General features: G+C 46.6%; 1 protein-coding gene across 1 annotated transcript; it reads left to right on the plus strand.

Annotated features, from left to right (window-relative positions):
• The first annotated feature begins 504 nt into the window (after positions 1-504).
• CTXN1 (cortexin 1) lies at positions 505-27,004 on the plus strand. The gene is made up of 4 exons (XM_054981632.1): positions 505-638; positions 11,730-11,859; positions 25,548-25,632; positions 26,508-27,004. The coding sequence occupies exon 4, from the start codon at positions 26,677-26,679 to the stop codon at positions 26,929-26,931; it is 255 nt and encodes an 84-aa protein (XP_054837607.1). The 5' UTR covers positions 505-638; positions 11,730-11,859; positions 25,548-25,632; positions 26,508-26,676; the 3' UTR covers positions 26,932-27,004.
• The last annotated feature ends 768 nt before the right edge of the window (positions 27,005-27,772 follow it).

Genomic DNA, 27,772 nt, shown 5'->3' on the forward strand with positions numbered 1-27,772 from the left:
CATAAGTCAGCTATGACTTGACGGCACTCTTCACCACCAGTCCTACTGCACCCCAAGAGTGGGAGACCTCCAACGAACACACCAGGGTTGCAGAGGCAGGCAATGGCAAACCACCTCTGTCCATCTCTTGCCATGCAAACCCTGCGGGGCGGGGGAGATCGCCACAGGCCAGCTATGACTTGATGGCACTCTCCACCACCGCTCTGTTGTTAGTCGCAGAAAGGCGAAGTAAAAATTGTGCAAAGAACTCAATAATGCGCCAGCCAGGCTTCTCAAGAGTGCCAAGCTCAGCGCCAGCAGGCTGGGGCCCCTCATTGCCCCTCCCCACCCAGCTTCAGCCCCGCCTCCCTTCCCGGGTTCGGCGCCACGCCCCTTGGCAACTCTGGAGCCAATCCGGAGCGCCGAGTGGAATTCAAACCGCACCGCCCGCAAGGCACCTGCTGGCGGCTCCCCCGAGCGCCCTCCTCTGCAGAAGATGCTGTGCGGGGCTCCGGCGGAGACGGCTGCTCGCAGGAGCCGGCCGCCCGGCGCCGCTGGCCGCTAAGGCAGCCCTGCCCGCCGTGCCAGCGTGGACGCCGCCCTGCCAGCCGCCTCCCCGCACGCCCGCTTGCCTGCCCGGCTCCATCGGCGGCCAGCAGGTGAGCCATTCCCCGGCTGGAGCGCTGGGGCGGGTCTCTTTGCCTGTTGCAGCCGGCGGCTCCAGTGCCAGGGGGCACGGCGGGTTGGCACCGCAAGGCGGGGCGAGAGGGCGAAGAAAGTTTCCAGCCGTCCCCGGAGAGAGCGGGCGTGCTGGGTCGCGTGGCACGGCGGCAGCAGGGCTGGCATCGGATGCCCAGGGAGAGCGAAGCCCCTTCCGTGCCAACCTTTGCAGGTGGCTCAGGGCGTAACCCGTGGCGGGGGGAATTCTGCGCGTTCTGCAGAGGGGAGGGGGGGTATGAATCAGCAGGGCACTCAGCCCCGAAAGGTGACAGGCAAGCGAGGCTCCTTTCCTGGGGGGGAAAAACCCCAAAGGCAGCCACGAAGACCCTCCGGGCCAAGCCAGGTTCTATCCCCACCCCCCCTCTGGAATCCTGGCAGACGAGCTGATTTCATCTTCTTCCAGTGCAGCCAGTCGAAGCTTGTGGGGTGTGGGTGCTTCTCTGCCTTTTTAGGGTCAGGGTGGGCACCCTGGGCTCCAAGGTAAAGGGGGACTGTTTCTTTTCCCCTCAAAACCAGCTTTGAAAAAGAAAAGTCAGGAGGGCTGGGCTTTTGAGTTGCGCAGAATCTGGTAGCCCAGTGTGGGTTTTCTAAGTTTCACAGGTCTCCTGGATGAGCTGGAGGGAAATCTGGAGTCCTCCCACACTGATGAGAGAGATGGGGGTTACCAAAGTACGCCTGTGCTGCTCTGTGTCATCGATTTAATGGCATCGCTTTAGGGAATTGATGGCTGCCAGGAGATGTGGGGATGAATGCTGGATTTAAATGAGGATCGGACAAATTTGGGGCTTAATCGCTGGCTAAATGGAGCCTCCATGTTCACAGGCAGTGTTCCTCTGAATACTGATTGATGAGGACAGCAGGCAGAGGCTCTGGCTACTTTAACTACTTGTGCCCTTTAACTACTGTTGCCCTGGGTCATCTGCCCCCCCCCTCCGGTCATCTGCTTAGCCTCTGTGGAAAACAGTGTCGGGCTGGGTGCACCACTGTTCTAATCCTGCTTGGGATTGTTTATATTATATTGTGGGCTCTTGGTAGGGTTGCATTTCAAAGATGCCCCAAGGACCCACCTCTGCTTTCTTTTGGGCAATCACTTCTGCTTCCCAAATTGCAAAAAAAAATCTGAATTTCTTTTTGCAAAGACGTGGGATGAAATAGTAGGAAGTCCTACGGGGAGGTGAGAGGCAGGGGGCGGAGTAGCGGGGTGGGGGGCAGAGAGAGTGCTAGGAGGTGATCAGGTTCCGAATACCTGGAGCCCTGGAAGCTCTGTCCAGTCCAGTCTCTGTGTAAACACAACGCCCCGCTTTTCTCTACAATCACAAGGACTAGGAACAAAATGCCGAATAAGAATGTTGGCATTCTCGGGCTGATCCAATGGACACTCCCCCCTGACCTGCAGTATCAGCCACAGCCTCTGTTGGGTGCCTGCTGCCACCCCTCTCTGCACATGGTGCGCTCGGTTTGGCTCATGGGTTCCTGTTTAGAGAGGTCAATGATGCGTCGGTCCAAAGACTGGACAGAAGCTGCACAATGAATGAATGGAGGACTTCCCTGGGACCCTGTCTCACCTGCTGCCTGCGTTCCTGGATCCGCCACTCAGACCACCCCTCCTGCTTCCCTGAAGGCTCCTCAAGATCCACCTTTTCTGTCAAGCCCTTTGTCAACTTCCCTATCAAGCTGGCCCTTAGCAGAGCTAACCAAACTGGATGCAGATTCTTTCCCTGCTTATTCCCCCCCCCCACCTCCTGCCTCATGGTAAAATGTAGATTGTAAGCTCCTTGAGGCAGAGGCCTCCTATCCTCTTGTGCTCTGCACAGCATCATGGACATTAATGATGACAATGGAGATCGAACCAGTCAGTTGTGCAATGTAAGCATGACAGGTCCCTGTCTCCAAGGAGCTTCCAGTCTGCGCTGCGTCTAGCATCGTGCTGAGCGCATTTCGGGAGAGCGAGGCTATTTCAAGGGCTTCAAAAATGGCCATAATAGAACGCACTGATCGAGAAACCGAGACTCTCTAGCCCTGCCCCAATTCCTTTTTACGCTTGATTTGTGCCAAACCGGGGGGGGGGGGGCTGTGTCCGCTCCAAAGTTGTTGCATGCATTTTATTAAGGCATCGTCATTTTTATCTCACAATCCTAAATAGTTGCGCTTTGCAAAGCTGATACTATTACCTGCTTTTTTCCCTTTCAAAGTGCCACCTGCATTCGCGAAACATCCTTTGAAGTTTCCAATTGGAACCTCCTAATTGGATGAAAGTTTGTGAATAATGCAATTGAAGTGGGAGTCTTTGGTGTCATTCTGGTGTTCGACTCTCTGATTCCAACTCTGGTTAGAATCTTCAAAGGGGACTATATACCACTGTTTATTAAATAGTTTCTCAAAACTTGGGAATGACTTAAAACCCCAAGAATCTCGTGTGAATGTGGGGTGACCAAGCATAGTCTTGCAGCTTTAATTTAGCTCCTTGGGCAAGTGTGTGAAGGTAATCAGACATCTGAGAGAGGAAATGGTACCTCGGAGCATGTGCAGAGGGGATTTTCAGCATCGCCAATGAGCCGTAAGCTTGTTTTGGAAGCTGTTTCTGAAATGCAAGTCAGGAGAAATCCTTACGTGTTTTCAAATGTTTGTACAAGGAGGGAATTAGGAAATAGAAAGGCAAAGCCCTTGGAAACGGAGTCTGATTTTACATGTGTATGGTTAAGCATGGTGGTAGGCAATTTTTAAACACTCATGGGTTGGGTTTTTTAATTGATGGTTGGCCATGCAGGATTCACAACCACATTTCAGCCTTTTGTGAATTGTGCATTTTATCTCAAGCACATGGCCCATACATGGACTGCCATGGAAAGAAAAGGGCTGAACTCATTTTGGAATTACTCCCCTCCATGTATTAACCATTCAATTATCCTATTTCCTAGGTATTTTCCTATGATTTTGGGCATCTGCCTGACTGCCACCCATGAAATTGACACTGTCAGGGAAAAGATTTGTCAGTCTTCCCACTCTTCGAAAGGTCATATGTGTGGTAGACATAGGAATATTTTAATAATTTGACAAGTAAGTATAGGAGGGCACCATCTCTGAAACTGACAAGATTTTGTCAATTTTATCTGAGTACAAAGTGTAGGGATAATTACAGAGATGGTTGTGAGGAAAAGTGGGAGGGAAACTTATCAACAATTTGTTATCATCAGCCGCAACCAGTGGGGGCCACGGCCTTATTTGCCGGATAGTATTGGTCAGAGCAGGGCTTTTTTTCAGCTGGAACGCAGTGGAATGGAGTTCAGGAACCTCTTGAAAATGGTCACATGGCTGGTGACCTCGCCCCCTGATCTCCAGACAGAGGGGGGTTTAGACAGGCAATCTAAACCCCCCTCTGTCTGGAGATCAGAGGGCGGGGCCACCAGCCATGTGACCATTTTCTCCTAGGGCAATCCACTCCTCTTTTCCCAGAAAAAGAGACCTGGGTCAGCGTCTGAGTAGGCAGTGAAAGAGTTTAGATGTGCCTTGAAACCAACTGGTCTGTTGCATTTATTTTAGTTATTTTTCTGGACTATTTTTACTTTCTCTTTCTCTCATAAAGGACTCAAGCAGTGGAAAAGAGCAAGAGTCCAGTAGCACTTATAAGACGAACAAAATTAGTGGTAGGGTAGGAGCTTTCGTGAGCCACAGCTCACATCTTCAGATACTGGACTCAAGGTGATGGTGGAAAATGCCATCAAATTGCAGCGCACTTGTGGTGACCTCATAAGGTTTTCAAGGTGAGAAAAGGCCGGAGGTGGTGTGCCGTTGCCTGCCTCTGTGTTAGAGGCCCTGGCTTTTCTTGTGATCTTTCATCCAACTACTAACCAGGGCTAACCTTACCTAGCTTCTGAGATCTGATGAGATCAGGCTAGCCTGGACTAAACAAATTTGCCTATCTTTTGAAATGGACATATAACAGATGTTTTAAAAAAATCATAGGGGATTTATACCTGTTATACAACATCCTGGAAAACATGTCACAAATATATGAGGATAAATAGATTTTTTAAAAATTCTGGAACTTTATTTCTAACTCTGTGTTAGTCTGTAGTTGCAAAACAGTAAAGAGTTCAGTAGCACCTTTAACCAACTTTGTTGTAGCGTAAGCTTTTGAGAACAACAGCTCTCTGACGCATCAGGCAAAGAGAGCTGTGGTTCTCGAAAGCTTATGCTACAATAAAGTTGGCTAGTCTTAAAGGTGCTACTGAACTCTTTACTTTATTTCTGTTTGCTTCCTGTTCCTAAAATGTATTTAAGGTTTGTAATGAACCACTTGTGTTATTGATTTGCCCTGATATTTATTTTTAAATGCACATCATCTTCCAGAGGGCAAGAAGACGTTCAATCTAAAATATGACTGAAAGGAAACGGCAAAGGAAAGGAAGGAAGTTGGAGGTGGGAAAAACAGGAAGAATCTGTGTTCACTGTGTGAATCAGAGAAGGGGGTGAAGGTTTTGCTTAGGGCTCTGTGGGAAAAGTGAGTTTGGAGAAGGGATCCGGAAGAAGGGGCAAGAAAGGAGAAAGGGTGGAGGTCAGTAAGGGAATGGGAATTATTCAGATGAAGGAGAGTGGCAGAAGTGATGGATGTTGCAAGCCGAGATCCAGGGTTGGGGCGGGGGGCATGGGAGCCTTTGAAAAGCTAAATCAGGCGTCTTTAATATTTATTGAGAATTTATTTACTTACAAAACTTCTCTGTCTCCTCTCTAGAGACCTGCTCACTTCTCCATTCCCCCCACAACGGGAACACACCAAGATGCAAAAGAGCATCTCCCAATGGATGGGCTTGCATGTCCGCACCCCGCTGCCCTGCCCTTTAAACACAAGCCGTGAATCAGCTGGAAAGGTCTAGCAAACCGATCTGTCAATCAAAGGCTACCCGTCTGGTGCTGGCTGCCCAGAGAGTAATCCTTACTGAATAGCAAGATGTGCAGCCAAGCGAACGGCTGTAGGATTAGGATACAATCCAGTGCATGCTTACTTTGAACTCCCCGGGGCTTTCTTCTAAGTAAACATACAGAGATAGGAGCTGTAAGGTCTGTGGTCCTTGTATGCAGGAAGATTCCCAGGGATTTTGTAAAATGTTGAAGAATCCCCTCAAAGGGAGAATTTCTCTAGCGTCTCCCAATTGTAATCGGAGTGGGTGTGATTTTTTTTCCTTTTCATAATGGGAGAGGAACCTCTCGGCTGGGTTCACTCTGGCGGCCCTAGAGAGGAGTCATGGTTGCTTAATTTGGTTTTCAGTTTGTCGCGTAGACACGCAACTGAATCCGCCAGGATCATGCCTGTTGGGGAAATAATTCATCGCTCTAGCTTATAATTTAATACTGAGCAATGGATTTCCTTAGCCCCACCATTACTTAGCAGTAAAATTACTCACTGGCTTGCCTGCCACAAATTACCGAATCATTTAATTGCACAGTCGAAACAATCAGAAATTAATGGGAGCGTCTGTAGAACGGACAGCACATCCCCAGGCGGACTCTGTTACAGTTGCGCTGCCCTGTTGCGTTTCTGTTTGTTCCTTGCCTATTAGAAGCTGCAAGGCAGCAACTTTACCATCTCTGAGGAAAGAATTGGGCTTGGGACTCTGGCAGGGGAACAAGAACATTTATTTGTCTGTCTGGAAGTGACTAAATGCTTTCTGGAAGGGGAGCAAACAAAGTGAGCAATCTGTTGCTTTGAATATGTACTTGTATATACTGCTTGTGCTTCATGTTGTCTAATGTCAGTCCTAGAATGGATTATGTTCTGGTTCAGCAATCCTTCAACCCAGTATTGGATCCTTGCTAATGCTATGTCTCTGTAGACTTATATTCATCTACCCTATAGCATTGTTTATGGAAATGTCCTTAATACTGTAGGGAAATGCTTACCCTTGTCCTTGCTACTGATTGTACTGATCTCACACTGTGCGATCCGCCTTGAGTCTCAGTGAGAAAGGCGGACTATAAATGACATAAATAAAATAAAATAAACAAATGAGGTCTAGCAGCATACGCCACAGCACGTTTTCTTAAAAAGCCAAATATTTTGCAACGAATGCGTTCCCCTCCAATGCATCAAAACACGTTTTAAACTCTCACAATGTTTATCTTGCACCCCGAACGCTACAACATTTCAATGCTGAGAAGAGCAGCTGTATCGCGACAATGTCTTTTGGGCTTGGATGTTTTGGGCTTCGGGAATCGGCATGCATTCCATGCCAGGTTCTATTTCTTAATTCTGGTTGATTTGGGAGAATTCTAAAATGAATTACAGAACTGGAGCATGTGAAATTTGTTGGAGTTCTCCAGCTTTTTCCCCTCCCTTACTGATGAGTAATGTGCACGAGTGTATTGAAAACATCACAGCTAAGAAAGGAATTCTGATGTGGTGGTGTGACTTTTGATTCCTGTTTTTTCATAGTGCGCTAATAAGGTCATAGGAGCCTGGCTGGATCAGACTAAATCTAGCAGCCTGCTTCCCTTAGAAGCCAGCTACATTCATTTGGAAAGCCCTGTAGATGGGCATGGAAGCAACACTCTTGCACCATTACTTGGGCTTTTCAAGATAGACTGCCTATGACCATGGAGGTTTCATTGAGCCTTTATGGCTATAGGCTGTTGCTAGATTTGTGCTAGATTTGTGTTGTCATCTTTCAATCAGTGCACCCGTGTGCTAATGTTCAATGAGAACATGTGCTCCAACCTGCGTCAGGTAGCACGTGCAGCAATATGGAAACAAATTTTTAGTAAATCTCCAGTTAAAACGAGGGAGGATCGGTGAGAGATGAATGTGAAGCCAGGAAGCTCTGAGCCATGGGGAAATCTTCACATGAATTAAGAGGTGCAGCTCTTTAAAAAAGGCCGTTTGATGGCCATAACTTTACACAGTAATAAGGAAGGGAACTGCATGGAATAACTGCTGAGTTTTTGACACTGTAACCATGAAGTGGGCAGGACATTTGAACGAGCAACTGAGTGCCTGCTGGCCAGGAAATTTGGTACTACGCCATAGAGCGGACTCAGCACATGTTGAGCACCACGTTCCAAGGGAGGTCTGATCGGGCTGGGCTCCAGTGCAGCCTCGGCAATTCTTGATTGTATCTCTGTGTCAGCAACTAAGCCTTGTCATGCTGGAAGCCCAAATAGAGATTTATTTCATTGCCCTTTTTTTTCCTCTTCTCGCTGATGAAAAGGGCATGTTCCGATGTGACTCATCCATGAGTCTGGCATAGGATTGGAGAAGGATTGAACTGGCGCAGCTAGAGAAACATCTGGCTTTGTTTCCACAAAGAAGGGCCTAGTCCTCGTGTTTTTGAAGCAATGCTAAGAACTGAGTGTAGGGTGTCTTGTGGATTCCAGTAACTGGGTAAAGTGGGAGATGCTGGGATGCTTGCATCCTGCAGTTACTCCGGGTGATGACAAATGGAATTTTGCACATGCTCAGAAGCCTTCTGTTCTTTTCAGCTATGTCACAGGGGTGTCTTTGCTCCTCCTGGGTTAGACTAAAAGTCCATGTAGCCTTGTATCCGCTCTGAGTGGGCATTAAGTTGTCCTGAAGGGCGGTATATAAATCGAATGTTATTATTATTATTATTATATCCTGTGTGCAATCAGATGTCCCTACCCTAGGGAGTCCACAAGCAGGGGAGGAAGGCAACAGCCCTTTTGATGGAAACCCTTTTGATAGTTTCCTGTATCTGCTTTTCAAAGGTAGACTCCCTCGAATCATGTAGGTTTCATCAGGCCTTCACAGAACACAGGCCTGAATTTGGGTGCTCCTCTTTTAAAAACAGTCTGTGCTGCTGGCCATTACTACATCTTGTGGCAGCGAGTCCCAAAGGTCCATTCTGCCTTGTGCAAAGGAAGTACTCCCCTCTCATTGGCTCAGAATCTCCTACATGTTGACTTCGCTGTGGGGTGATTCCTAATGTAATGGGAGAGAGAGAATTGATTCCACACATGAAATGTGTTCAGTTTGCATGCTAAAGGAGAAATTCGTTGGCTTAACAAGGAAAAGAGCAGTGTTTTTTTTTTTAAAAAAAACTGTGTTGATAACGTTACAACTCTTGTTTTGAGGCATGAATTGCAATCGCAGCCAATGCTCTTAAATTATGTTCCAGGGAGACGGAGGAGACTTAATCTGAATGATATCCAGCAGCCTTTGAAACATATTCCTACCACCCAAACCTGAGCTTGATTTCCTGGCTCACATAGAATCATAGGGTTGGAAGGGACCTCCAGAGTCATTTAGTCCAACCCCCTGCACAGTGCAGGAAATTCACAACTAGCTCCCCGCTCCACACACCCCCAGTGACCCCTGCTGCATGCCCAGAAGATGGCAAAATACCATCAGGATCCTGAGCCAAACTGGCCTGGGGAAAATTGCTACCTGACCCCAAGGTGGCGGTTGGCATTACCCTGGGCATGCAAGAAGGGGCCGTGAGAACTAAGCACTGATGTAACCCTTCCTGCCCTTCCTCTCATGATCTGGTTCACAGGATAAGCATTGCAGTCAGATGGCCATTGAGCCTCGGCTTAAAAACCTCCAAAGGAGAGACCGCCACCTCCAGTGAGGGACCACTCTGTTAAGAAGTTCTTCCTAATGTTTAGCTGAAAACTTTTGATTGAATTTCAACCCATTGGTTCTGGGGCAGCGGAAAACAACTCCGCACCATCCTCTTCATGGCAGCCCTTCAAGTACTTGAAGATGGCTATCATATCACTGCTCAGTCGTCTCCAGGGTGAACATACCAAGTGCCTTCAACCTTTCCTACATCTTTTCACAAGGTTAGGCTGCCTTTGGAGGGGTGATAGACGCCAAGGTGCGCCCCCACAACAAAGGCCCAGGTCTGCTTCCCTCCTGTCTCTGGGAAATTTTTTACTGTGCAGGCCTTGCTTGGCACAACTATGGCCCCTGACTGCAGATTCAGACATGCAGCCTGGTGGCAATCTGGACCCATCCCCGTGATTGGGAATTAGCCATGTCTCTCTGGAGCTCAGGATCAAGCGGCAAATTGGTTAAGCTTAGAAGATTAGGTGAGAGGCCTTGACTTGTTTAGAACTTGGGTATGAAGCTGGTTTTGAATGCCAAGGCTCATTCCAAGAATAAGGAAAATATAATGTCTCGGAGCAGGAACAAAATGCCTTCCCTTTGTCTTTTGCTTAGATTGTGAACAAATAATAGAAAGGGGTCTCTGAGCATGCACAGAATGCCCTTTGGTGGCCACTTTTCTCTTTGCTTCTGTTATGAAGGGAGGGGGAAGGAAGGGTGTTTCTAAGCAAGTGCGGAATGCCTTTCTGGCCATGCCGTGTCTGCATTGTGAAACACTGATAAAGCAAACACTGAACATGTGCAGAGTGCAGATTTTTCTCAGGCTGGCTGCAGTCAGACTGGGGAGAACCCCCATATCCCACCCAACTAAATGAGTAGAGTGAAGGAAGTCTGCATTCTGCTCATGCTTAGGGACACTCTTTTAAAACAGTTATTTTAAGCCACTTCGGATGATGTTCCCTTTTTGAAAAAGCTGGGCATAAATATTTGAATGAACGAAATGACTATGATTTGGGATTGGAAAGCTGGGCTTCTGGCTTCCTAGGTCCTGGTTGTTCTCCTTTAGAGTGGAAGGATGGCGTAGTGGTTACAGGCCTGAACAGGATTGTGTGTACACATGTCTGTGAAGGGTCTGGACCCCTTCACAGGTGTTGTATGACAAGTCAGAAAGTTCTGGGTTCAAATCTGAGTCATGACGTCCAGACCCTTATCCTTCAAGATTAAAAGTGACACAGCCTATTTTATTCTAATGTGTTTCCCCACTTGGCCTGAGGACTTGCGCAGCGGCAGAGAGGAATGCTGCCCACCCCCATTCAAAATTCAGATCTTGCAACCAATTTATCAGGGTGGCCTTGCTCAAACTGCGGCCTCGGTCTTCCCATCTGCAATATGCGAATAATAATTATTAGCTTTGCCTCCTGGGTTGTTGGAAGCCTCACCAAAGTAATGCTTGGGTACCTGAAAACATGAAGAATAGTTGAAATACATGTATGTTTGATCAGCTGTATGTTTGATCAGAACTGTTGTGTGTACGTGCTGGATCTTTTAACTTTTCCCTGTCAAAAATCTACTTTCCCAGGGATTCAGGGATCAGCAATTACTTTTGCTTCTGGCTTGTTCTAAGACTGGAATGTTAATCTTCATTGTAAGCGATATCCTCATCTTCTTTTGCTAGTGGTGGCCTGATCAGGGTCAGGCCAGATTTGGCTACAGGGCTGCCACTTGCTGACCTGCCTTTGATGGAAACAGCGAAGTAGGTAACCAGTAAAGAAGTGCCAGAGAAATCCTGCTAAGTTTTATCAGACATTTCCAAGTCAGTAACGCTATTCATTCACTCACTGCCTTCCAGGCTAAGTTCATTCCTTTCTCATCGCATTTGTTTGTATGGCAGAGATTTCAGCTTGCATATAACTTTCCCCCCTATTGAAACTGGTGAGCACTTCAGGTTCTTGACTTTGGTTGGATCAGGCCCCTAACGCTTACAACGTGCTCTGAAAATCTCGGTTCTTAATATGATCTTGATATTCCCTTGAAACCCTCATTGTAATCTATGGAGTGTGTGTGTGTAAAAGTGTTTCATGCTTTGGCTGGATCGTACCTGTTGATGTTCTGACATCTCAGCTGTATTCATACAGGGTTCTTAACATCCAGAACTAGAACTCTTGTAAACAGAAGGAAAATTCTTGAATTTTGCACACAAATGAGCCAGTAACAGGTGATTCCTGCCCCCGCCTCCAGCTGATGATACACCATTCTGTGCAAATCCTCCTTCTCCGAGCTGTTTTTCCAAGTGATCTTGTATTTGCATTCTTGGACGCCCTTTTGGAGAGCCGAGGGTTTTGCACGCACTGTGCTGAGCGACCCGAAGATTGACCCTGCCGTAGCTGGGGCTGCTTTTCTCCCCCCCCCTCCCAATCCAAGGTCCTGCCAGCTTCACCTCATGGCTGTAATTGATTCTCCGTCTCCATAGGAACCGACTGGGGGTGTCTGCAAAGGACGGTGAGCTTCTCTTCCTCCAGCCGCTCTTCCTCTTGCGAGATGGCACGAAGCTGGCAGCATGGCTGAGCGACGGAAGGCACTGCCTCGCTAGGAATCAACAGGTCTGTGCCACACCCTTTCCCAGGGGCAGAGTTTTGGGGGAGCGGGGAATGTATGACTGTTTGGGGTGGTTCTTTTCAAGCTGAACCCTGCTGTAAAAAAAAAAACCAATCAAGTAAACAAGTACGGTCTGCCATGATTTCAGATAATTTCTTCAGCCGCGAGAGGCTTCCTGTTGCTTCTCTGCATGAAGTTGTAGGCTTGACGGAGAGGGTGGGCAAATCTGTGTGAAATGGTTTCTTTCCTCTGGATGCAGGGAGCAGCAGAATCTATTTGCCTCCAAGGGGAGGATGTCTGTTGCAACTCTGCATGGAGCAATGGATCCCGAGTTCACTTCCTTCCAATCAGTGATTTACAAGGATGCTTTTGAGGTGGGGGTGGGGGGAGTGCACTTTTCTAACAGCAAGAAACTTCTTTCTACTTATTTTTGTGGGCATGAATGCAAAACATGCTTCTAATGTTAATTCAGGAAAATTTAAGGCATTTCAGCACACAGAGGTTTGAATAAACATTTGTGAGTGTGTGTGTGTGTGTGAGAGAGAACCTGCTCCTTGCTGGTTGTACTAAGCACCAACTGTGATTGCTTTGTGAAAAGTGAAACCTCTCTCAGCCGTGGGTGTCAGGATTCAAAATGTGACGTGCTGGGCTCGCACCAGCCTGGATCCCACCTCGACGGCTCTTTCTCCCTCACCTTTGATGGGTGGTGGTGCTGTGGTGTAGTGGCTTCGTGGGGACAGAGAAGCATGTTTGTTATGATCTGATCATTTCAGCCTCCTCATTTCATTATCCTGCGCACTGGAATAAGGCTGAGGTGCTGAATTTAAGCATGAACCATACAGCAGCTGCCCGTGTTGCTGCCCTTCAGATCACGTTTACTCAGAAGTAAGCCCTGTTGACTCAATAAAGAAAGCCACGGCCTTCAGTTTGCAAGACCTGAACAAGGTTGTCCATGATCAGATGTTTTGGAGGTTGTTAATTCATAGGGCTGCCATGAATTGGAAGTAACTTGATGGCACATAACACACACACAACACATACAAGCCTTATGTGTAGATGTATTTCAGATCCAGATGTGCCACGGTCAGTGTCTTCTCTTGGGTTTTTCCTGACTATATACTGCTAGACTACTTCATATGCTGCTAGCCTGCTTCAACCACTTTCCCTCAAAATGATCTTCTCTAAGAAGCTCCTCCCTGGAATTTGTAGAATTGAGGGAAAATCTTCCTTCACGCTATGCACCAGCTTATGGAACTCATTGCCACCAGATGGGAAGACAGCTCCTGGCTTAGATTGTTTGATGATTTCCTCCTGCCGGTCAATCAGTGATGTGTGCATTGACAAAACAGCCCGAAAGGGTTACCTTGTGGCGATTATATCGCCTAGTAGATCAACGTTCGTTTTGTGTGCCATTTTGACCCACGTGCAAGATCCTTCCAAAGACTCTTCCAGAGAAGCACATCGGAATTGCTTTTTTGCAATGTGTCATCAAGATTTAGACGAGGGGAAGAATCACCACGACCAGTGGCTTGTGCTTTGATGCCGGAATTAACGTTCAGTTCTTTTTATGGAACTGAATTCGAGAGGAGCTTCAGAACACAAAGGAGGGGACAACAGGGAAGTCTTCTGGCCATGATTTGCAAGGTCAACGTTCAAATCAGCCTCCTTTAGCGTTGAGAGCAAGTCTGATATAGTGGTTAAGACCGGGGTGACTGGGTTCAGATCCCAACGCTTCGATGAAATGTGCTTGGTGACATAGGGCCAGCCGTGTTATCTCAGCACATTTTCTTTATTATTTGCATTTTTAATCTCCCCCTCCCCAAATTGGGGACCCAAAGAGGCTGATAACATACTGCCCTTCTAATTTTATCCTAGCAACAATCCTGTGATGTGAGTTAGGCTGAGAGAGTGTGACGGTCGCCCATCGAGCTTCCATGACTGAGCAAGGATAACCTGGTTCTGCGAGATCCTACTCTGACACACTTACCACTGCACCACACTGGCTCTCACGACTTCACAGAGGTGTTAGGATAAAATAGATGAAGGGGAAGCCACATATGCTCCTCTGAGCGCCTTGGAGGAAGCAGAATAATGTTGATAGCTTCACTTTGATTCACAGGGATGAACATGTGTTAGTATTGAGCCAACAAAAACTGATTTCTCCATAACAGCTTGCTATTAAAGGCACAGAAGGAAGTGGTGCCAGGGTTGGAAGATCTTTTTTTAGCCACCTGGCAACTCTAATAAGCACCTTTCGATTTTGTTTTACGCTTCCAGGGAAGAAGAAAGTTCCATAGTTGCTTTGGGGTGGGGTACCACTGAGCAGGCTCCTTGCAACCCTTTAGGGTTGCCAAGTTTTCCTCTAGCTATGCCGTTGCACTTCGGAACAACAACTCCAGAGTGGATCTGAGCAAACAAAGCTTTTCCAGCTTGGAAATCATGAAAAGGGGAAACTAACAACTTTGTGTAGAAAGGGCAGAGAAGCAAGATCAATTTTTAAAAAGCGGCTACTAGAGATGGGCACGAACTGGGAAAATGGCAGTTCATTGCAGTTCGTGGTTTATCACGTTTCACGAACCATGAACCAGCATGATATTGCCCAGTTGGCAAACTGGTTCGTTTGGTTTGTTAATACATCACTTCTGGGGCAGCAGAGGGTCTGCAGAAAGCCCACCGTCCTGTTGCCTAGGAAACTGATTGATTGGCACCAGGCTGTCTGCAGTGACGAACCGAAAAACAAACCAAACGAACTGACCTAAAAATCGTCGTGGTTCGTCAGAAATGCCCTCCGACGAACCACCGGTTTGCGAAACGTCTGGATTCATGATGAACTTTGGTTCGTATTTCAGTTTGTGCCCACCTCTAGTGGCTATTCATCCTCCTCCTTTTGAGGATAATGATGGTTCAGTTGGGTTGCCAAGTTTTGAAACAGCCCCAGGAAAATCCTCATTTACAGCATGGAGCAAGTGGTCATTTTCCTTCTTAATTCTGAAAATAAAAGTTGGAAATAGTTCCCCCCCCCCAGTCTATAAAAAACTAAGCTTTTCCTTGTCAGAATGGAATAGTTTTGTACACAGAATTCAACAAACATCTTCAGCTTCTCCTCCCATCCCTGGACACATCTAAACCATATCGTGTCTATGTAACAGTCCATTTGGATTTTTTTTCAAAGGGTATTTTCTGCTCTGGTTGGATGCTGGAACCAATTTATCACTTACTGGAGCTGTCCAGCACCCCATCTTGTGGCAGTAAGTTCCTCATATCCATTCAGCCTTGTGTGGAAAACTGGACTCTTTCTTTTCTGTCTTGAATCTAATGCTCGTCAACATCATTAGGTGCCTCTGAGTATTTAGAGAAAAAGTGCTCTCTTTCCCTTTCTCCATTCCATGAACCATTTTATAAACCTCTTTAGTTCTCCTCACCCCTTAGTCACTTTGCTCTAAACCAAAAAATCACAAATGATTTAGCCTTTCCTGTTTGGTTCGAAAACCAGTTTGGTGTAGTGGTTAAGAGCGGCAGGACTCTAACCTGGAAAGCCAGGTTTGATTCCCTGCTCCTCCAAGCCAGCTGTGTGACCTTGCGTCAGCCACCTCAGAGGGTGCTTGTGAGGATAATGATAACACACTTTGTAAACCGCTCTGAGTGCGGCATTAAGTTGTCCTGAAGGGCGGTATATAAATCGAACATTGTTGATGTTGGGAAGGTATTCCACCCCCTGCTCCTTATGCATTTGGATTGCATGTTTCTGCACCTTCCCCAGCTCCTCCACATCCTTTATGAGTTCCAGCGAGCTTAACTTTAAATAGCCCCCGGCCCATACAGCCACACCATGGATCCATTGCACTACAATACCGGTTATCCTATTTTCAACCCTTCCCCTAATAATTCTGATCGTAGAGTTTTCCATGATTTCCCTCTGCCCCATTTGCTTGCTCCTTTTTTGGGAGGAGAGAGTCAGCAGGGTGATTATATCTCCTCTGTGAACCAGTTGGTACCAATCAATCTCAATCAGCCGTGACACTGGCTGAACAGAAACATAAATCCATAAGCCGGGGACTTGGCGGTCCCCAAAGGGTTGGATTGTAGATTAGTGCCATTGAGCTCATCATAGAAATCACAGCTGGGTGTGCGCCTGCCTGGTTTCCACGACGGAGGAGATTGTGTTCTGCTTGGGTAAGCGTTTACAATTGGATAAGATAACTTCTTAAAAATCTGAACGGGAGGTGAGAAGTGCACGTTCTTCCATCATGGAGATTTGGGGTCCCATCAGCAGCCAGGAACAAGCTCCAGGGCTTTGTTATCCGACAGAGAAACAGAAGGGATAGAACAGCCTCAGCATGGAAGTTCAGCACGCTGTTCAGCATGGAAGTGGCATGTGTTTTTGCCCGAGCAAGGTCTCCAGTTCGATCCCCAGTATCTCCAGTTAAAGTATCTTAGGGGTTAGAGAAGGTGTTTTTTGGCAGAGCCCCTGCCCGTCAGAAGAGAGGGTGCTGCAGTCAGGGCTCCAGAGGCCTGACTCAGTACAAGGCAACTCCATTTGGAACCCAAGGTTTTTTTTCTCAGCTTATTGTTTAACTTGGAGCAGTTGGACGACCTAGCTCGCCTGTTTGGTTGAAAAGATGAAAGGCAAACAGGTGGCTGTTTCCTTTACCTTCAGTTAATCCACATCTACCAGGATGCAGATTTTCTAAAGCCAGAGCCAAGCAGATGGAGACTCCTGCAGAATTTGTCTCATTCAAGTTTCTAGACCTTAGGAAACCTTCGCTTGCCTCTCCATGCTTTCTCCACCCTTCACCGTCACCCCTTCCTAGCGAAATAGCATTTAAAAGAGCTGTATTTGGTTTTGGGGGGAAAGGAAATCCAATCAATTTTGCCAAACCACACTAAATTTTGAATCCGGGACACTGGTTCTGATTGCAGGATGTGAGTTTACTGAGGTTTGGGAATGATTGCAGTCCTTTTGAGTGTGACGGGAGGGGACGATGGCACAAGAGCCCCTGGTTCTGCCACACTATGATGCTGATCAATATTGGGTCCTCGTGAGCTAGGCTCTAAAATGGTGATCTAGTTATGCCCTCGTGAGTTATTGTGGCAGTAAAAGTTGGTGGTTTTTCACCCCAGAAGTTCATTCCCATCTCAAGGGTATAACCACCACTTCCCCCCGAAACATGAATGGCTGAAGCAGCGGCCAGCACTAGCAGCTTCTAAATCTCTTGAGTTTGCTTTTGGTCCCGATCAGGGAAGGTTCTGGATTTTCAGGGGCCTCTGATGCTCCTCCCTTGAAGCACACTGTCCCTTTCTGGAGGAGAGAACAGGGCAACTCTTTTTGCGTGCTTTTGAGCCCACGGACGCTCACAAGGTTAGATTAATCATGCGCCAGGCTGCCATTCAACGTAACTCTTCCTGTACCAAATACGAGATTCCTGCCTGTGATGTCACAGGAGCATCTGGGGAAATCTCTGATTTTTTAATGGGAGCTGGAAAACAAGGGTCTTTGGCTGGTGGCGAGCTCTCTGTTGGCCGGTGGGCTTAGGTTGATGCAGGGGTCATTTCATAGAAAAAGAGCTGGAGGAACTCATTAGCATAATCATTAGCATATGCCACACCCCTTGACATCACCAGAAATGTGTCATTGGCATAACTGATTTGCATATGCCACACCCCCGGACATTACCTATCCTGGCTGTTTTGGACCCAATCCTGACCATTCAGGGCTGAAATTGGGCCCAAAATAGCAAAAAGGGGCCCAAAATGATCAGGATCAGGCCACTGCTGAGTGGGAGAGTGATCCACCACCCGTCAGAGGCCCGATCCGGGCCGTTTCGGCCCCAATCCAGGCTGAAACGGGCCCAAAATGGCCTAGAGTCAGGTGGGCGGGGGCACCTGACATGTGGCCTCTTTGGGGAACTGCCGGAACTGTGTTCCGGCGCGTTCCTCCTCGAAATGAGCCCTGGTTTGATGACTGATCACGCTGCCCCTGACACTAGCTGTGAAGTAGAGAATTCAACACCTCTACATCGCCCAGCCTCTCTGCGAAAGGAAGATTCGCACAGTGTTGTTTGGGGAGTTCTGTTGCTGTTTAAAAAGGTCTGACTCACTGATCTTCCTTTGCCAACAAATGGTTTTAATGCTCATTTGATGAAAAAGGGTGTTCTAGCCAGTGGGCACTCAGACCTGGATAACCCTATCTCATCAGATCTTGGAAGCTAACCAGGATCAGCCGCGGTTTATACTGGGGTGGGAGAGCCCAGTACAGGCAATGGCAAACCACCTTTGAAATCTCTTGCATTTAAAGCCTGGGGGGTCGCCATCATTTGGCTGCAACTTGACAGCAAAACAAACACACAGTGGGCTTGCCCTATGGAAATCTGCTCCAGCCCTGTTGAAACAAAATGCCGTTCCTGCTACCATGTGTGCATCGTGGGTAGAGTGTCGGAATCGGATCTGGAAGACCCAGGTTCGAACCCCACTCTGCCATAGAAGTTCAGGCCAGTCCCAGTTCAGTGTAACCTACCTCTCAGGGTTGTTGGGAGGAAAAAATGGAGGCCAGGAGAATGGTGTAAGCTGCTTTGGGGAGAAAGGTGGGGCATGAATGAAGTTTTTAAAAAGATCTTGTGGAGCTCCTGTTTTTGGGGACTGCATTTTATGGAGCTTGTGCGGGAGAAGTTTGGTGCAGGACTTGTCTCCCTCTGTATCCTTGCTGAGAGCAAGCTCTCGTCTGCCTCTTTCCATGGTGACGAACATCCTTTTGGTTTTTTTAGAGTATATTTGGTCTGTGTTGATTGCATTCCCTTATCTGTCTGTCTCTCTTTCTTCTGGTCTTCTGAATCCTATCTCTTTTTAAACAGTTGCTAAGGGAACAGGATTTTAATAAATGCTGATGAAATGGGAGGTTTTTCTTTCCCAGCTATGTCTTCGTTGCTGGCCTTCGGGACATAGCTTGCAGAGCTACAGGGGGGGAAAGTGAAACCCATGAAACGCAAGTCATGGGGGCAAGACACGAGGAAGAGTAGAATTTAAAATTGCAGTTCTATCAGCTGGTTACATTTTTAAGTCTATTTAATTCACTGAGCACTTTGAACACAAGTCATTCTCATTTGTTTTACGGGTGCGTGGATTCCTATCTGGCCTACATTCCAAACCTTCTTAATTTATTTTTGGAGCTTTCTAAAATTAATTCTGGATTTAGCGTCTGAACTGTTGGCTGCAACTCTCAATTCCTGCTGTCTCTTTGTACCTTTTGCTCATCAGTTTAGACGGCGTGCAGCTAAAGAGCAAACTTGACGTGATTGCACATGTTGATGGCAACGAGATTCTTTTTTGGTGATGTTTTACAAATTTGTTTTATTATTTATTTTATTTACCTTATCTCGACTCGACCTTTCTCACTGAGACTCTCTGGTGGATTACCCCGTCTAAATTGTCGATACATTTAACAGGATGGGACATCCCATAAGCAATGTAACAAGATTAGGATTGCAGAAATTCAAAATGAGGATAGTACCTGCAATAACAGATTGTATGTATTGTATGCCGTTGTATAGTTCACAGCCCCTTCCCCTTTATTAAAGTATCTTCCTGAGCCATTCTGTTATACGAAAGCCCTGTAGCTTTTGTAAAAATGTCCTCCTGAATAATTCAGTTGTATATAGTTTGCAGAATGCCTGGACAGTGGGCACTTTCTAAATGCGTATGGGTAAAAAAGGTTGCACACATATATACGCCTTTGCGCATACGCAAATGGAAGGACCCAAGAGTCATGGCACATGCGCAGAATATGAATGTGAAAACAGAACCAGAGAAGATTCCTAGCGGTTCAGTTCCACTTTGGGAACCAGGCCAGAGAAGTCAAAACTCCAAACCCAATGGGACATTTGAACGAGTATGTTGAAAGAATCCCTAGCTTTCTAAGAGTCTCTCTACACGAGGCATCTGACACGTGAAGATGTTAGCTGGGAAGGGTAGTTTAAAAAGACAGAGCCGGCGGCAGGCAAAGGTTTTGCTATACATTGGAGCTGTGTGAAGGGGTTGTGAAATGCCAGAAGGGAAACTTCAGCCCATTATAACCTCTCCAGGTCCAAGCCTGGCTCTGGAAGGTACTGGCAATAATGGCTGTACCCGTAATCACTATGCAAGATACACAAGGAGGGAATACCCCACGGGTAACTAACAAAACTTACGGTTCACACCAATTACTTAATCAAGTGAAAAATTCTTTAAAGTGCAAGTGCAAGTGCTACTATAACCATTCAATAAATACTTTACAGTTCATTCACATACAACTATATAACAACAATTATTATGCAATACATTAAACTCTACAATCACAATAGGTACTATATCGACAGAATATGTCAGGTACAACCGAAGATCATGGGACACAACAGTTCTTATAAATATATTTCTCCAATTTCTCAGATAGTAAATTTCTCCAATCTCTCAGATAGCACTCCTTCCGTATATCATCCTCTTCATTCAGATGAGAGTGGATGTGCAGGTAAGGAACAAGCCCTCCCTCACGCTCAATCTGGGGCCGGCTACAAACATCAGATTTCGTGCCCACTTCATCAGGAGCGTGTTTCCTAATAGGGATAGAGGTACATCAACTCCCCGGTTCCATAACATAAATACCTTAAGTTTTACAAAATTCCCCCATTATACTTACACATCACATCAGAGGTACATTTTCATGATACAAATTGGCAAACAGTTGACCCGAAGAAAGGCGGCCGTGCATTCTCTGGCGCGCCCACTAATCATGTCAATTGCACTCTTATCATGACTGGCTAATTGACTATCTTCCTCGTAAAAGCTACAGACCCCCACTACATCAATCCCCACTGAGGCAATCTTATTTTATAAATAGCAGTTGAGTAATAATTCGTTGTTCAGACCCCTTGGTTTAACGGAGTCGAGCTTAAAGATCCAGTAAGCCTCCCGGCGAAGGAGCCAAGACTGGACCCCCTCTCGCTCTCCCCTATTGGCTACTTCCAAAATCATCACCTTAAAGTTATTCTCCTGGTGATTCTGTTCCTTAAAATGTTGAGTGAGTGGTGCCTCTATCACGTTATTACGAATACGTGAAATATGCTCAAGCACCCTCACTTTGATGGGTCTCAGAGTACAGCCAATATAAATCAAGTCACACGGGCATTCAAGGGCATACACGACCCCCTTCGTTTGGCAATTTGCGAAATGGCCAATGATATGTCTATATCCCTTGATGGAGATCTCCTTGCCTTCATATAGCATCGCACAAATCTGACATTGCCCACATTTAAAGTTTCCCTTTGGTAATCGCTGTGTATGGGTTCCCCTACTGACATCAGCTCTTACTAATATATCTTTGAGGCTTTTAGTCTTGCGAAAACCAACCCTAGGCTTCATTTCGCATCCCGTTATATTTTCCACCAGATTCCAGTGTTGAGAAACTATCTTTCTGATCTGATTTGCTCTTGGTGTGAAGTCTAATGCCCATACTATTCTGTTGTTCTGTTCCTTCGTCTTAGGCTCAAAAAGGGAATTCCTATCCACCCGTCCCGCCCTGTGCCAAGCTTTATGAACCACACTTTCTGGGTAGTTCCTCCTAATAAACTGTTTACACAACAGCCTACCATCTTTTTCAAAATCCGATGTACATGATGAATTACGTTTGATTCTAAGCAACTGCCCAAAAGGGATATTCTCCCTTAAGTGGCGCGGGTGGAAGGATTGAAAATCCAAATAGGAGTTCCTATCTGTCTCCTTACTGTAAGTCTTTATTCCAACCTTATTATCCCTCCCTCTGTAAGTGATGACATCCAAATAATTAATTTTCTGTTTGCTAAACTGCCAAGTGAATTTGACATCAGGATCCCTGCTATTAAGCCAGCCACAGAAATCTTCTACACCTTCAATATCCTCATACACAAAGTAAAGGTCATCTATGAATCGAAAATATTTAACTATATTAATCCCAAATGGGTTAGATGGGTGTAAGATGAATCGATTCTCCCATTTACTCATAAACAGATTAGCTATATTAGGTGCCGCTGGGCTACCCATCGCTACTCCCCTAAGCTGATAGTAGAAATCCTCCTCAAATCGAAAATAGTTCTTTTCAAGCACCAAGTCTAACAGTTGGAGCAAAAATTCTTTCGGAAGCTGACAGTCCTGATTAGTAGTCAGAGCTTCCTCCACGACCATGCGTGCCGATTCATGTGGGATGATGGTGTACAGTGAGCACACGTCCATAGTAAGAAACGCTGCTCTTTCTTTCATGTGGACCCCTTCTATGCGCTTAATAAAATCTCTGGTATCCTGTAATAGAGGTTGTATACCAGCCACCACTGGTCTGAGAACAGAATCAATAAGAATTGCAAGCGGTTTCTTACTATGGACGTGTGCTCACTGTACACCATCATCCCACATGAATCGGCACGCATGGTCGTGGAGGAAGCTCTGACTACTAATCAGGACTGTCAGCTTCCGAAAGAATTTTTGCTCCAACTGTTAGACTTGGTGCTTGAAAAGAACTATTTTCGATTTGAGGAGGATTTCTACTATCAGTTTAGGGGAGTAGCGATGGGTAGCCCAGCGGCACCTAATATAGCTAATCTGTTTATGAGTAAATGGGAGAATCGATTCATCTTACACCCATCTAACCCATTTGGGATTAATATAGTTAAATATTTTCGATTCATAGATGACCTTTACTTTGTGTATGAGGATATTGAAGGTGTAGAAGATTTCTGTGGCTGGCTTAATAGCAGGGATCCTGATGTCAAATTCACTTGGCAGTTTAGCAAACAGAAAATTAATTATTTGGATGTCATCACTTACAGAGGGAGGGATAATAAGGTTGGAATAAAGACTTACAGTAAGGAGACAGATAGGAACTCCTATTTGGATTTTCAATCCTTCCACCCGCGCCACTTAAGGGAGAATATCCCTTTTGGGCAGTTGCTTAGAATCAAACGTAATTCATCATGTACATCGGATTTTGAAAAAGATGGTAGGCTGTTGTGTAAACAGTTTATTAGGAGGAACTACCCAGAAAGTGTGGTTCATAAAGCTTGGCACAGGGCGGGACGGGTGGATAGGAATTCCCTTTTTGAGCCTAAGACGAAGGAACAGAACAACAGAATAGTATGGGCATTAGACTTCACACCAAGAGCAAATCAGATCAGAAAGATAGTTTCTCAACACTGGAATCTGGTGGAAAATATAACGGGATGCGAAATGAAGCCTAGGGTTGGTTTTCGCAAGACTAAAAGCCTCAAAGATATATTAGTAAGAGCTGATGTCAGTAGGGGAACCCATACACAGCGATTACCAAAGGGAAACTTTAAATGTGGGCAATGTCAGATTTGTGCGATGCTATATGAAGGCAAGGAGATCTCCATCAAGGGATATAGACATATCATTGGCCATTTCGCAAATTGCCAAACGAAGGGGGTCGTGTATGCCCTTGAATGCCCGTGTGACTTGATTTATATTGGCTGTACTCTGAGACCCATCAAAGTGAGGGTGCTTGAGCATATTTCACGTATTCGTAATAACGTGATAGAGGCACCACTCACTCAACATTTTAAGGAACAGAATCACCAGGAGAATAACTTTAAGGTGATGATTTTGGAAGTAGCCAATAGGGGAGAGCGAGAGGGGGTCCAGTCTTGGCTCCTTCGCCGGGAGGCTTACTGGATCTTTAAGCTCGACTCCGTTAAACCAAGGGGTCTGAACAACGAATTATTACTCAACTGCTATTTATAAAATAAGATTGCCTCAGTGGGGATTGATGTAGTGGGGGTCTGTAGCTTTTACGAGGAAGATAGTCAATTAGCCAGTCATGATAAGAGTGCAATTGACATGATTAGTGGGCGCGCCAGAGAATGCACGGCCGCCTTTCTTCGGGTCAACTGTTTGCCAATTTGTATCATGAAAATGTACCTCTGATGTGATGTGTAAGTATAATGGGGGAATTTTGTAAAACTTAAGGTATTTATGTTATGGAACCGGGGAGTTGATGTACCTCTATCCCTATTAGGAAACACGCTCCTGATGAAGTGGGCACGAAATCTGATGTTTGTAGCCGGCCCCAGATTGAGCGTGAGGGAGGGCTTGTTCCTTACCTGCACATCCACTCTCATCTGAATGAAGAGGATGATATACGGAAGGAGTGCTATCTGAGAGATTGGAGAAATTTACTATCTGAGAAATTGGAGAAATATATTTATAAGAACTGTTGTGTCCCATGATCTTCGGTTGTACCTGACATATTCTGTCGATATAGTACCTATTGTGATTGTAGAGTTTAATGTATTGCATAATAATTGTTGTTATATAGTTGTATGTGAATGAACTGTAAAGTATTTATTGAATGGTTATAGTAGCACTTGCACTTGCACTTTAAAGAATTTTTCACTTGATTAAGTAATTGGTGTGAACCGTAAGTTTTGTTAGTTACCCGTGGGGTATTCCCTCCTTGTGTATCTTGCATGGCTCTGGAAGGTAGCTCCAGCCCATTTCCATTCCTCACTGCCCTCTGGTTGCGATCCACCCAGTTTTAGACTGAAGAGATGAAATTGACAGAACCTTTGAGGAGGCGAAGATGAAATTAACAAACCCTCTGAGGAGTGATCTCTGCCGGCTCCGTCCTTTTAAACTATGCTTCCCGGCGAACATTGTGACTCACTACACTTGACAAACGTGCGCCGAGGTGTCTCATGTAGAGTGACACTAAGAGGTTTTCATATTGAAAGGTAGGAAGATAAAAACTGGAGGAGGGGAGGGAAGGAGGCTTTTACCTGAAGGGGAATCTTGGGCATGGTGAAAGGGTTTCCTCTGAGAAAGATGGAAATGCACCGAGAATGACTTCCTTGGTGTTTTAAATTTTTTTATTTAATCTTGAATGGTTTCTGACTGCCAGATCTCTTGTTGTTTCTGGGAGCCTGTGCTTCAGTTTCCAAGCGGAAAGTCCTGGGGTCCTACTTCTTGGCTGCTGTGCCCACCCATAGAGGTGTGGATGTTGCCTGGCCTGGCTCAGTTTAGCAGGAAAGATGCTCCTCTTGCCAGCTCCATCTCAGGTATCAGGGCAGGGGAGAGATGTCCCAGGCCACAGAGAGAAGTGGTAGAATGCTGCTTCTGCAATGCCTGCATGTTGAATGTCTTGGAAGCTCTGAAGCCACAAGAGTAACAGCTCCCCCACCTGACATAAGGACTCTGCTGGATCTAATCCAGGGTCCCTCTTGTCCAGCATTCTATTTTCCATATGCCCTTGGAAAGTGCGCAGAGGGGCACAAAGACCCTGTTTTTACACACACGCTCCGAAGCAACAGGCATTCAGAAGCAGACTCCTCTGTGCCTGCAGTTTCTCTGTAGCCATCTATTGATGGATAGTTCCTCCATGAATTTGTCTTATCCCTGTTTAAAGCCATCTGAACCAGTGGCTGTTGCAAACTCCTGCGGCTGTGAGTTCCACAGGCTTCTTTTGCATTATGCAGCAATTATGCCATGGGCTAAAGCTTGGCCAAATTGACGCTGGTGGATGTCTCCTGACAGGTTATGCCCACCAAAGGTGATCTGCTTTGCTCCTTTCCCCCCCTCCCCTTTCTCTGTTGCTAATCCAGTACTGAATTTTAGATCGTAAGTGTAACCATACTGTACTGTATGCATAAAGAATATTCCCAATCCTCTCTTGCATTTTCGTCCTAAGGAGGAAGACTGCCCCGACTCCAGAGAGCACAAATGAGGACACAATGAGACCCCATCTTTTCTGGCTTTTGAACACCAGGTGTGAGGTATAAAGATGCTTTGGTCTTTTTCTTTTTCTGAACTGGTTGCAATTTGTAAAGTGGGCCGCTAAAATGAAGGGAAGTCTATATGAAACAGTGAGCTGTGACTCACGAAAGCTCATACCCTACCACAAATTTTGTTAGTCTTATTGGTGCTACTGCACTCTTGCTCCTTTTACTGTTACAGAAAGACTAACATGGCTACCCATCTTGATCTGTCTTATACTGATTCATGGAAGAGGAGGGGCCATTGTCTGTCAATATCTCTAATAGTTAAATGGAGCCTCCATGTTAAGAGGCAGTGTACCTCTGAATAGCAGTTGCTGTGGGTAACAACAGAAAGGGGTTTGGCCTCCATTTCCTGCTTATAGGCCTTCCAGGAACATCTGGTTAGCCTCTCTGGCAAATAGGATACCACAGGGCTTTTTTTCTGGGAAAAGAGGTGGCGGAACTCAGTGGGTTGCCCTCAGAGAAAATGGTCACATGGCTGGTGGCCCCGCCCCCTGATCTCCAGACAGAGGGGAGTTTAGATTGCCCTCTGCACCGCTTTTCAAGAGGTTCCGGAACTCCGTTCCCCCACGTTCCCCCTGAAAAAAAGCCCTGGGATACGAGCCTTACCAAATAAACCTGGTTTGGTAGGGCTTTTCTGATAGGGTTCTCTGTAAAAACCAAATGATGAAATTATGTCCCCTCCGGACGAAATGACACCTTTCCCCCTCTTATTCTCACAACAACTCTGTGAGGTAGCTTGGGCTGAGATAGAGCGCGACAAGCCCCAACTTTGTGACTGAGAGTTTGAATGCGGATTTCCCAGATCCTCAAACACCCCACACACAGATGGTACAAGCTTGCCCTGTGACTTGTTATCGTTGTTTTCCCAGCGTGCCCAAGTGTGTTGCCGTCGGTGCGGTGCCACCATGAAGTAGGCATCTGGCTGCTGGCGATCTTGCAGGAGAAAAGGACCCCCTACTCCCAGCGCTGGAGGATGCGGGGTGTGTGACGGGCCGGGCTCCGCCGCCATTGGCGAGGTGGGCGTGTTGCGCTGCTGTGATGGGTGACGCCTCGACCTTGGATTATGAACTGCTGTCCCCAGGACGGTCAGAGCCCGGCCCCGGCGCCCTCGGAATGGATGCGGAGCAGAAGACGGTTTTCGCCTTCGTCATCTTCCTGCTGGTCTTCTTGGTAATGCTGATGGTGCGCTGCTTCCGAATTTTGCTGGATCCTTACAGTCGGATGCCCGCCTCGTCCTGGACTGACCACAAAGAGGGACTGGAAAGGGGCCAGTTTGATTATGCTCTCGTATAGTTTGAGGTCCGGCTATGGTGCACCTTGGCCCATTTGCGGGTGGTTTGTGTGTTGGTTGGGGGGGGCAGGGTGCAAAGTATGTGTGTGTTGTGGGGAATCTTAGGATTTCATCCCCCTTCTTCACTACTTCTTCTGTGTACAGAAGGGAGGAACGCCTCTGTTTTGCTGTGATCCTAAGTGTCTTGTGATGTGGGGTGGGGCTGGGTTGGGGTGGGAGGGGAAAGTGTTATGGGACATGGGGACAGCATAGCACCATTGTGGGTTTTGGGTGGGGAGGATTGAATCTTTAAACCATGGGAGTGGGAGAGCTTAGAGTGCTGGGAGGACAACCAGGTCCAGATCATATTGCCATAAATGTGATCCCCAATTGATATTTTTCCAGGTGGTTTTGGCCAGGGCACCATTGACCCAATAGTGAATTGGTTGGAGTTTAGGTGTTGCTTGCAAGTCTGTATTGATGTCCTCCCCTTCATGTGATCCCTGCTCTGGAAGGTAATAGCCAATGCAGAGTACAATTTCCGCACAGGCTTCGGGCCACTCCACTGTTAACAGTGTTGCAAATTGCTAAGGAAGTGGGTTCAAATCCTACGCCAATCACGGAGTCAGTGGATGGCCTGGAAACAACTCGGTCATCCCCCAAAGTCTTTTGGTGCAATGTGTTGGTAGTCTATCTTACTGGCCTACCTTCTAATGCGATTGTAAAGACCAGGGCTTTTTTTCTGGGAAAAGAGGTGGTGGAAATCAGTGGGTTGCCCTCTGCAAAAATGGTCACATGGCTGGTGGCCCCGCCCCTGATCTCCAGACAGAGGGGAGTTTAGATTGCCTTCTGGGCCGCTCCAGC

Source organism: Eublepharis macularius, chromosome 5 (genome assembly GCF_028583425.1).
Source record: "Eublepharis macularius isolate TG4126 chromosome 5, MPM_Emac_v1.0, whole genome shotgun sequence".
Lineage (NCBI taxonomy): Eukaryota > Metazoa > Chordata > Lepidosauria > Squamata > Eublepharidae > Eublepharis > Eublepharis macularius.

Coding starts and splice junctions, on each gene's coding strand:
- CTXN1 (XM_054981632.1), top strand. CDS start 26,677: ATGGGTGACGCCTCGACCTTGGATTATGAACTGCTGTCCCCAGGACGG.